Consider the following 12,531-nt stretch of genomic DNA (forward strand, 5'->3'; position numbering starts at 1 on the left):
CTCTCTCTCTCTCTCTCTCTCTCTCTCTCTCTCTCTCTCTCATATATATATATATATATATATTTTTTTTTTTTTGGACAGTTTCCATAGTTTCTGTTCAATGTCTATGTTTAAAAGGGGTTTAAAAAAATTAATTTGGAGGAAGAATTAAGAATATATTTTTGGATTCATCTCACACCTCCTCCTCCCTCAAAATGAACTTCTACTTTCTTATTGGCATAACATTCTCCCAATAGAATATAAGCCTCCTGAGGACAGGTATTTAATTTAGACTTTGTATTCTTAGTACCTTATGTACTATACCTGGTGATGCTGTTGGTAGGTACTTAATACACACTTGTTCTATTAGATTGATTATTTTTGAAAAATCTAACAATATCTCTTGTTATTATGTCACATTTACATCTTTCTGAGTCTATTCCTTTTTATCAGGACTAGAATATGAAATGACCAAAAAGAAACATTATTTCATACTAAGATGGAAGGTAAAGGTTTAAAAAAAAACCCCAATTGTTTTCTTTTAGTATCCTTTAAGCTCTCTGAATTCAAAGGGAATCTTCAACTCCGGGGTTTTAGGTAGCTTGTACTTAGATGATTTTCCTTTCATACCAAATCCCTATTCCTCTTTTTCTGTTTTGTTTCTCTAGTCTGACTTTCTTGGCTCGTGGTATACAAGAAGACATAAGGACTACCACTGAAGGCGGCGGCATCCATGCAGAGGATAATGTTTATGCAATTGAAGAGAATGTCTACACTGTGGAGCCAGAAAATGCCTATATTATTGAAGAGGAGAATGCTTATGTCACAGAAACATATAATGATAAACAGTTTGGCCATAACATACGCAACTGACAGTTCTAATGTTTTCTTTCTTTCTTTCTTTCTTTCTTTCTTTCTTTCTTTCTTTCTTTCCTTCCTTCCTTCCTTCCTTCCTTTCTTGCTTTCTTTCTTAAAATAATTCAGTATTAGTTCCAAGGAAGAACAGCAGTAAGAGTTAGGCAATGGGGACTGAATGACTTGCCCAGGGTCTGAAGCCAGATTTCAACCCAGGACCTCTCATCTTCAGGCTTAGCCCTCTAGCCACTGAGCTACCTAGCTGCCCTCATGTTAACCTACTTTCAAGGAGTTATCTCCAGGTGTCATCTATCTGACAGGGAGTTGTATCAGCAGCAAACATGACAATAAATGGTGACTCTAGAGATAATACAACCAACTCAACATCAAACAATGTCGTTTCCACCATTATGCTAAAAAAGTGGCAGTTAAACCAGGCAGTAATTCTCTTCAGCTATGCCAATTTATATCATTCTTCAACACAGAGAGGTTTGGGTTTCTGGAGAGTTGCACAATCACTGAAGCTTTCAAACAATCAAACAAATAAACAAAAGGATAGTTTTGCTTTTGTTAATTCCAATTGCTACATTTCTCTTTAAGTTCCCATGTAGGCAGCTGGTTTTATTTTCTTTAGCACAGGTAGACCCAATTTCCCTTTTTGGATTTTTCAAATGTGGCTTGTGGCCAACTGAATTCCTGGGAGCTCAGAGTGCTCATTTCCATAGTTACAGGAAACTAGAGTACCTTTCATAGCTCATGCTACAGTGTGCGCAAAGAAGTTCTATTAATAGGTGGTGGATATTGCTTAGAAATGAGAACATGAATCCAAGGTAGAAAAATTGCAACTGTCTCAGTCTTCTGCAGCCACAAATTGACATAAGACACATAAGTTTGAACCAAGGAAGGAAAAAAACCAACACTTTGCAAAACTGCACTGAATGGGGTGTGCAATAGGAAAGACCTTTTAGAAAGAAATAGAAACCATTTCTATTTGAGGTTATCACTATTTTAGTCTGGCAATGTCTTTCTGTTTTTCCCTAACAATTTTGGTCTTAAAATGTAATGATTAATGGGAAAAGATCAGAGATTTTTTTTTTTTTGGTGACTGATATTACAGTCATTCTATTTTCCCTTTTCAAAAGTTCAATTATATTTTTTGTTTGTTTGTTTATCAGAAGGAAATTTGTACCATAGGAAAAACTGATCCAAGGAATCCCAAAGACATTATTATAGTTGTTGTGATCAATTGCTTCTTTCTTTTTTTTTTAAACATTTACATTTTGTCTTAGTATCAGTTTATCAGTTCTAAGACAAAAGAACAGCAAGGGCTAGGCAATGGGGTTGTGTCCCCCAAAATGTGATGAATTGTTTCAGATAAAAGCCTTTTTATTTTCTTTCAAGTATTCAGAACGTTTTGAAGGCTCATCTGCTAGGTGCCTGTGTTGATAACATGTTGTAGAATGACTCCCCATTCTGAATAGTATTTTGCAATGTTGGGTTGTCCTAATTTTACACTGGGAATTTGTAGCAACTTTTAGAAGATTTCAGTGGTACAACTCCACTACGAAAAGGAACCACCTTTAGGATTCTAAGGATGTGGTCTCAGATACTTCCTAGTTGTGTGACCCTCGGCAATTCACTTAAATTCCATTGCCTAACCCTTCCCACTCTTCTGCCTTCAAACCAATACACAGTATTGATTCTAAAGGTTTTTAAAAAAATAAAAATTTTCTAACAGTGGTCAGGATGGACACCAAATCCAAATGGCACTAGTAGAAGGATCACAGGATGAGGAAATCAGAACCCATAAATGTCATTAATTAGGTATATAATAATATATGTTAACCTATACTTATGCTTTTTTAGTTCTCAAATGGGTAAAGGTACCCTGACTACCTCAGTGTCTTTGTAGTAATCAGTGGGGATAACAGACATGAAAATCCTCTGAAAAACTAAGCACTCTGCAAAAGCAAGGTATTATCACTTTATTATTTGTGGCCATAAATTTCTATGGAGCCTGTTACAATAGTAGGTCCACATTACATGCGCAATAAGTTGGATGACAATCATGATGATGATGATGGTGATGATTACAAAGTTAATGACAATGGTCTCTTAAAACTAAATTGCTGTTCTAGCTTTTATGTACCTCTTTAACAATGCTTCTTTAGAAATTACCTTTGTTTAGTTGGACACTAATGCGTTGTTGGTCGAATTGTGAACTGATCCAGGCATTGTGGAGGGCAATTTGGAACTATGCCCAAAGAGCTGCAATACCACTACTAGTTCTGTATTCCAAAAAGATTAAAAAAAAAAAAAGGAGTGGGGAGGGGGAGAGAAAGGACCTACTTGTACAAAAATATTTGTAGCTCATTTGGTGGTGGCAAAGAATTGGAAATTGAAGGGATGTTCATCAGTTGGGGAACGGCTGAATAAATTGGCATATGATGATGATGGAATACTATTCTGTTATAAGAAATGATAAGCAGGATCATTTCAGAAAAAGCTGGAAAGACCTACATGAACTGATACAGAATGAAATAAGCAGAACCAGGAGACCATTGCCATAGTAACATCAATATTGAATGATGATCAGCTGTGAAAGACTTAGTTACCTCAAGCAATAAAATGTTCCAGGACAATTCCGAAGAACATGATAGAGAATGCTATCTACTTCCAGCAAAAGAACTGATGGATTTGGAATGCAGATCAAAGCCTATTATTTTTCATTTTAGCTTATTTGTGTTTTTACTTTGGGATTTTGGTTTTTATATTAGTAAGTTTTATATGATAAGGCATGTATAACACTGATCAAATTGTTTACCACTTCTGGGGTGGGGGGTGGGGAAGAAAAGAAGGGAGAAAATTTGGATTTTATAATTTCAGAAAGCATATGATAAAAATTGTTATTACATGCAATTTGTAAAATAAAATATTAAACAATTTAAATTTAATAAAAATTAAAAGAAGTTACTTTTATTTCATGGACCTAGGCAGGAGTGGGGGGGCGGAGAGGAAACATCTTTTGAACAAATGTATTCAGAAACATGTTTCATGATTTGTTGGTCTTTTTTGAATGAAATATTTGTAAAGAAAAACATTGTAGACTGACATTTAGATTCATGATTTTTTACAAGTCTCTTTTAGCTGGTTTGAGACAGGATATTATTTGGAGTTATCAGTGTCTTTGTCTTTAAATTAAAGTGCCTCTTCAAAGATGAGCTTTACTTATCTTTCACTGAAAGGTATAGATGTGACTGAGCAGTTTTTCAAAATTATGTGCTATAATGTATTCTGCAAAGGGGCATTTGAGTCCCATTATGGTCATAAAAACAAAAATAAAGGGTTTTCTCTTGAAAGAGTGGCTTGTTATTTACTTAATTTATGATTAGTGTATATAATTAGACCATAACATTGTAACAGTCCCTCAATAGAATCCTTTTAATGTTCTGTACATATAAGTAGCCACAACAGAAGATGCTCAGAAAGAGGATAGCGATATAATTATAAGTAAGCTATAATCTAAGTAGAAATCATGAGGAGAAGCTTTACCTTCTGAGTAGACTGACAATTCATTTTGTTTGGTTGAATATCTGAGTCTCAGGTGAAGAAACACCCAGTATTGTTATTAGGAAGGCTAGAAGGCTAATAATAGGCTGTCTATAATAGGCCTATAATTAAGTTACAGTGTGAAATGAATATCTATAATGTATCATTTCCCCCCTCTTACTTAAAACAGCTAGATGGATATTTCTAGTTAAAAGAAGGAAAAGGTAAGACCTCTCAACAAGACACCAAAATAAAATGGTGTTAATACATATTACACCAAATCTCAGCAAAAGGAAATTTCCCTGTGAAGTTAGACTGAGAAAATAGCTCAGAAAACTCCAGGTCCACAGGCCCACATGTAAAAAAAAGTCAGTGTTATTATTAGGAAGCTGAATAGCTAATAAGAAATCATGTACATACTTTAGAGATAATGCAGTATCAATAGGACCTATAGTTTGCACCAGTTTGATTTTTCTTTTACCTAAATAACCAAATGAGTCTATTTCTACTTAAAACAGGTAGATGGTGTTATTTAAAAAAAAAAAAAAGCTTTAGCAGCTTAAAACCACTGGTTTATTTATCATTAATACTTTACTGCTTATTACTTAGTAGTAATAAAAAATTAGTAGTGATGTCAGTGGCATCCCACTGGGTATCCAGAATTGTAGCTAGCTACTTGTTACTGATACAGTATGAGAAACTCTATAAAGGAATTTATTCCTTTGAGGACTCACTCCTTATGTCTCTCATTTTTAGGCTTCATTATACAGAGTGTCCTAAAAATTTCAGGGCAGTTTTACGGACTAATAATAATAATATTATAGGATAATATTTAATAGCTTAAACCTGCAATAGGAAGACTTTTAGTATACTTTGTGGAGTAGAACCTAAAAAGGAGTGGATTAAAGAAAATACAGTTAGACCCTGACGGTATATATTTTTCTGGAGAGGATTCCCGTTGATTTATTGCTGCAGGTAGCTAGAATATGGATGCTCAGCAGGATGCTATCGGTATTACTACTAGTAAATTTATTCCTAGGAAGTAATTTTTTTTATTATTATGTTTGATTGCTAACTAGAAATAACAAGCATTATCTGTCACATATATGGCAATGGATCAGTCTGATCTGAAATGTTCCATATGTTTCTATGGAGTGAGATTAATCTATTGCTAGCTATTGGAGTGGGACAGTTAGTTGGAGTATATGGAGCATAGGGCCTGCAGTTTGGAAGACTTTAGTTCAAACCTGGCCTCAGACACTTACTAGCCATGAGACCTTGGGCAAGTCACTTCATCCCATTTGTCTCAGTTCTTAAGTAAAATGAGCTGGAGGAGGAAATGGCAAACCACTCCAGTATCTTTGCCAAGAACATCCCAAATAAGATCAAGAAGTGTTGGAAATGAAACCAAACAACAAAAGCTATTGGAGTGACACTTTAAAACCTGTAAAGCTTTGTAAACTTTCCTTAAGGAGACCGCTTTTATGTATGCACTCAAAATACCCCTAGTTCCAGTAGAAAATTCCTTGAAATGCTGAATTAAGCTGAATGGCTAGATTACTTGAATCCTATATCATAAAAATGCAATATCTTTATTGGGAAGCTATCAATATATACTTTGAGATATATAGCTAGAATGTTTAAATCCCTAATGTAGAAACATGATTAATGATGTTAGATTATAAATTCCTCTTGATTCCACCCATTTGTCTCCTATTATTCTAAATAGCCTTTTCTATCCAGTGCAGTGATCCACTAGAATCTTTAAAGAAGTGAGGATAGAGTGAGAGTTTTCATAGTAACTTTGCAATACCTAACATTCTATATAAATGCCAGCTATTAATGTATTATTAATTGTATTGCTCTTAGTCCTGAAAGAAAGTTCCTCTTGAGGCTGGATTGAGAAAAATAGCTGGATTATTTGAGTCATATATATAAAAATGCAATTTTGCTATTAGGAAGTTAGATAGCTCATAAATCACGCCAAAGAAATACATTGCCAAAAGAACCTCTAGATTGCAACATTTTGTTTTCTATTCCTTTAAATAGCTATACGGATCTATTTCTTCCTAAAATTGTGATGTTTTAGAACTTAAAACTTAAAGTATCTTTACTTTACTGAATAAAGTTAGATCTGACAATTATTCACTTCCCTTAGGAGAGCTCTTCCTGTTATTGTATTGGTCAAGTTCTGATGTGTAAATGCTTACACTTAAAACTTAATGATTGCCTCTAGCACATCCCTTCCTGAGTATAAATTTAAACTTACAGAGCACAACTTACTGTTGAGGTCTTGTGCTCCATGATTAGTCATTTTAGTCTTGCTTGACTCTTTGTGATCCCATTTGAGGTTTTCTTGGCAAAGATACTGGAGTGGTTTTCCATTTCCTTCTCCATATCCTTGTGCTCCATATTTCATTTATATCCAGACTAAGAGATCTCCATGAATCGATTAGTCAATAGATCAACAAGTAAATAGTAATAAATGCCATATGCTAAGCAAGCACTGCAATAAGTGTTGGGAATACAAAGACAGAACAATCCTCATAGTTCCTCATCCCTTGAGCAAGAGAGGGAAGTATATTTGCTAACATCTTCTCAAGAGCCAAATTTGGTCATTAAAGTTTATTAGCATTGCTTCTCTTTTTTGTTTTTTATTTTATTCCATTGTTGGAATCATAGTATCTTATCTTTTCCAGATTGTGCTTCCTTCATTCTGCATCAGTTCTCTCCTTTTTGCATTCAAACTCCATCAGTTCTTTCTTTGGAGTTGGATGGCACTGTTCATCATGAGTTCTTGAGGATTTTCTTGGATCACTGTATTGCTAAGAATAGCTACAAACTGGTTCTTTAAATTTTCTTTAAAAAGTTTTCCCCTCAGATTACATGTTGGAAAACTGTTTTTTCAAAATATTCATCTGTAATTATTTCATTTTTTTTGGCTATTTGCACTGATGTAGTCAGTTTTTCTAGTTCTCCTATCTTCATTTTGCCTTAGTTTGTCTTTCCTTGTTTCTTTAAATTCATGTTCATCATTTCTTATAGCATAGTAATGTTCTATTACATTTATTTACAAAACATATAGACAGATTTATTTTTCTAGTTCTTTGCTACCATGAAAAGTACTACTGTCAGTGTTTTTGGGATATGAGACCTTTCCTTCTATCTTTGGCCTCCTTTGGATAAATGTGTAGCATAAAGCTTTCTTGGCCAAAGAATTTGGCCTTTTTAGTTTCTTTTATTTGAATAGTTCCAGATTATTTTCCAGAGTGGTTGCATCAGTTAATAGCCTCATTATGAATAAATTAATGTGCTGTCTTCCAATGTTCCCTATTTTTTTCTTTTAACCCTTTTGGCAATTTGCTAGATGTAAGATGGATCCTTGAAGTTCTTCTGATCTGAGTTTTTCTAATTTTTAGCTATTTGGAGCAACTCTTCATATGGAAGGTAATGGTCTGAGTTTCTTCTTTTTAAAACTGTTTGCTCATATCCTTTGACTCATTCATTGAGGGAGGACTCTTGGTTTTATATATTTGTGTTGGTTTCCTAGTACAATGACCTTTAAAAATTTTGGGGGAAGAATTCATTTATTCTAGCTCAAGAAATCTAGGCAGATGATCAGTGATTCTGTTGGTGAAAAGATAGGAAGTGAATTGCTTCTGACCTCACTGTTTAGAGCGGTTAATGTAATTGATATTTCTCAACCATTTAAAAAAGTCTCTTATCAACATATCCAGTCTTTGCTTTGGTATGTAACTTTATTTTGATTCATATTTTTAAAGTTCTTTAGTTCAAAAAGGAAGGAAAGGAGGAAGTAAAATCCTTAGAGTTGCATTATTTCATGTAAATATTTAAGGAAGCTTGCTATTTCAATCAATTTGATGCCAAAATCTCTCAAAGTTCCTCTTTTATAGAAGAATATGGGGAAGAAGTTTTTTTTAAAGGCCATTAAAAAAATAAAGCTTCAAGACAGTAAAAACTAAGTCACCTGAGAAACCTTTAAGATGGACTTATTTCTTTACTTGCCTAAACTCTCAATGTAGCATATATATGCATATATATGTATATATATTTCATAGAATCAGAATTCCAGAATTAGTAGAGCTAGAAGCCATAGATTTTATCCTATGCCTAATAATAATAACCAACATTTATATAGGCATTTAACATGTTCTAGGCACTGAGCTAAGCACTTTACAACTATTATCTCATTTTATTCTCATGAGAACCCTTTGAGATAGATGCCAATATTATCCCATTTTACATATGAGGAACCTGAGGCAAAGAGAGATTAAATGATTTGCCCAAGGTTACATAGTTGGTAAGTGTTTGAGGCCAAATTTGAACTCAAGTCTTTCTGACTCCAGGTTAGAGTTCTATTGACTGTACCATCTCACTGTCTTTCAATAAGGATTCCCTCTACAACATACTGGAAAAATGGTCCACCATCTTTTTTTGAAGTCTTCCACTGAGGGGGGTACTCACTACCTCTGGAGGTAGGCTATTTTGCTTTAAGTTAGCCCTGATGGTTAGGAAGCTTTTCTCTTGGTTATTAAACTTGAATTTTTCTCTTTGTAAACTCCAGTCATGGTACCTCATTTTCTGCTTTTAAGATGTGGCAGAATAAGTCTAATCCTCAGTTATCTGCCTTTCCTTACATTTCTATTTGTAACCCTGCTTGTCTAGGCATGCTTGGTTCTCTTAACATGGAAGCACTTTTGAGGGACCTTTGGAGCATACCCAGATTGCCTAACAGAGAAACCTGTGCCTCCTACCATGTATTTGAAATAGCCTTCTTGGACTGACTCCCTGCATCTTTAAAGCTGATGATACTGAACTGTCTACTACTCCCCTCCCTTCTTCTTATTTATTTATTAATTCATTTTAAACTCTTACCTTCTGTCTTAGAACTGATACTGTGTGTTGGTTCCAAGGCAGAAGAGTGCTAAGAGCTAGAATATGGGGGTTAAGTGGCTTTCCCAAAGTTACATAGCTAAGAAGGATCTGAAGGCAGATTTGAACCCCAGACTGCTCATCTCTTGGGCTAGCTCTTGATCCACTGAGCCACCTAACTCCTCTTATCTGTTTTGTCCAGAAAATAAAGATCACAGTTTATTCTCATTATGCGTGCCATGACCTGAGTCAGTGAGAGGGGAAGGACTTTCCTTCCCTTGCTCTCTCTTGTGAAAGGAAATTTCTTTATCTTAACTCAACCAAGTATTTAGAGAGCTCCATCCTTTTAATTCAATTGGTCAGAAACTTGTGAATCCTTCTGATGAGAGTTTACACCCTCAAAGGATGAGAGGTGGATCCCTCAAACACTGCCCCCCTGGGTAGTGCTAGACAAATTGAAAGGCTCTGATTGGTTCCTGTGAAGTGGGGGAACAACAGGAAGTGGCCTAAAGAAAAATGCTTTAAAAAGGCTATCTGACGATTTTTATTCTCTCTGCATTGGTGAGCTGAGCTGAATTGAATGGAGATTCTTGGAGGCATCCAGTCACCTCTTCCATGTTATTAGCTTTTGAGAAGGAGTGGGAGAGGTCCAGAGAAAGAGGAGGGTAGTCAAAGTTCCCAAATTACCATTATATCATTCCTCTAAGCCAAATTTTTTACTGATTCCTGAATGTTCCTGTTCCTCTTCATCTACATTTTATTTCTATCGAGGCAATATGCTCTGAAGATGGCATTATTATTTTTTTTTTACTGCCTCTTGGTCTCCACCCAAACATTCTAATGAAGTCAGAGCTGTAGTCCCTGGATTTCTCCACATCATTGTGTATTCTTTTATGATTATTATCAACCTGATGGTAATAAAAAGAAAACATGTTTTCCCATACAAAGGAGAGAAAAATAATATTTCCTTAGAAATCATGAATTTAACATGTAGCATATTTTTTAAGTATAAATCAAATTTAACATGGCAGCATCAACATTGCCCTTCTCATCTGTATCCCTTTCTGAGCTTCTTGCTCTCTTTAGAATTTTTAAAAGTAGGGATTCTTAGCTTTTTTGTATCATGGTCCTATTTGGACGTCTAGAGAAGTCTATGGACTTTTTCTCAGAATAATGTTTTTGAATACCCAAGATTATAAAATAACTATATCTAAGTATAGTTACCAAAATATTAAGGAGAAAAAAATAAATTCACAGTCCCCCACTAAAGAACTTCTGTTAAATTAAACTATACATTACTCTATTCTTGCCTTTTATCTAGTATATTTCTTATGATTAGGGTACAGCCTTCTAGAACCATATACCACTAGCACACATCCCACTAAATCTCATACTCTTTTCCTATCTTTTAGCTTGTCCCACTAAATCTTGGTGATATTCATGAGGTCACATTCGCCTCCTGACATTAGGAGGACATTTATTTGTTCTCCTTGCTTCTTACCTCTAGTGTATAGATACTTGGAGTCATTGGTTTTGTTGTCTACACTTTTCCTGGAATCTGTTTTCCAGTTTATTAATCATTTCTACTCCTGGCATGGTAGGTATTCTCTAAGCTATCTTGGCAACAGATACAGGCAGTTTCCCCCCTCCTCTTCTTTTTAAGCCTAAAGCTCCTTTAATTAGACTTAAAAGACTCCAGGCAAAGATACTTCTCTCACTTAGGGAACTCAATAACCAATTTAGATTTTTAAAAAACTTTTTGCCTGCATAAAAAAGTATGCCTTTTATTTTTACATCATATATATTTCTAAATCTGTAACTCCTTTCTCCCTAACTTGTCCTCCCTTGCCACCCAATCCCTTATCCAAATGACAGGCAAAAACATTTTTACCATCTCTGGTAGATGTGTTGCATCTCTGGCCAGAAGGCAGCCACTCCTATATTTTAAGCTGTGGCCCCAACATAAAATTCTCAAACACCATATTTTAAAGTATCACTTCCCAAACCAGCCTTTTCTTGTGAAGCACAAGCAACAATGATTAAAACATAATTTTGTCAGAAACTAGACCTAGACCAACATCTCACCATTTACCAAGATAGTATCAAAAGGACAAATGACCTAGGCATAAAGGGAGGTAGTATAAATGAATTAGATAAGAACACATTATTTATCAGATTTATGGATAGGAGAAGAATTTTATGAATGAACAAGAGATAGAAAGCATTGTGAAATGTAAAATAGACAGTTTTCAATACATTAGTTTGGAGGTTTTTATGGTTTTTTATTTTTGTTGTTGTTTACAAATAAAATGAATAAATCTACAATTAGAATTACAGCTTAGTTGGGAAAAATATTTAATGGCTAGTTGCTTGGACAGAGATTTAATATCTAAAATCTATGTTAAAATATGTGAATACAAACCATTCTCCAATTGGTAAATGGTAAAAAAAAATGTGAACAAATAGTTTTTGGGTGAAGAAATCAAAGCTATACATAACTATATGAAAAATTACTCCAAATTATTATTAATTAGAGAAATGAAAATCAAAACAATTCTGAGGTATTATCTCACAACTATCTGATAAACTAAATGATAAAAGGGCAAAATGGAAAACACTGGAGGGAATGTGGAGAAATAGAAACACTAATATTTTGTTGGTGGAACTGTGAGTTGATCCAACTATTTTGGAGAACAATCTGGAATCCTACTCAAAGAGTCATAAGACTATGTATACTTTTTGCCCCAGTAATATGACTATTAGATTTATTTTCTAAAGTGGTAAGGAAAACAGGAAAGTAGTTATATGTTCTAAAACATATAGTGGAAGTTATAAGTAGCATGAATTTCAAAAAATGGCTGGCAATTTGAGTCTGATGGAGGAAGAGAGAGAACCTAGGAGTCAAAATGGGAGCAAGGAATATTCTTCAGTGAGCTGAGGAGAATTTGTGAAGATACAGGCAGTAACGAAAAAAGTAGTCAAGGAGGTTGTATTATTAGTGAGAAGCCAGGTTTCAGTAAGAGTTAGTTGATAGAATATTTGGTTTATTGTAGTTTCAAGGAGTCTATTACTTAGATATGGTTATTTCCACTTTCTCTTCTAAGGTGCTCATTCTCTTTATGGTTCTTTCCTCAAGAATGTTTCTTTCCTTCGTTCCTTCCTTCGTTCCTTCGTTCCTTCATTCCTTCGTTCCTTCGTTCCTTCCTTCCTTCCTTCCTTCCTTCCTTCGTTCCTTCCTTCCTTCCTTCCTTCCTT

General features: G+C 34.6%; 1 protein-coding gene across 1 annotated transcript in view; it reads left to right on the plus strand.

Annotated features, from left to right (window-relative positions):
- The window catches only part of LOC123233809 (hepatitis A virus cellular receptor 1 homolog), a 31,920-nt gene extending 31,068 nt beyond the window's left edge, over positions 1-852 (plus strand). The window contains exon 8 of the mRNA XM_044659852.1: positions 648-852. Coding sequence (XP_044515787.1) covers positions 648-852 — 205 coding nt within the window. The remainder of the gene's footprint in view (positions 1-647) is intronic.
- The last annotated feature ends 11,679 nt before the right edge of the window (positions 853-12,531 follow it).

The sequence above is a fragment of the Gracilinanus agilis genome, chromosome 2 (assembly GCF_016433145.1).
Source record: "Gracilinanus agilis isolate LMUSP501 chromosome 2, AgileGrace, whole genome shotgun sequence".
Taxonomy (NCBI): domain Eukaryota; kingdom Metazoa; phylum Chordata; class Mammalia; order Didelphimorphia; family Didelphidae; genus Gracilinanus; species Gracilinanus agilis.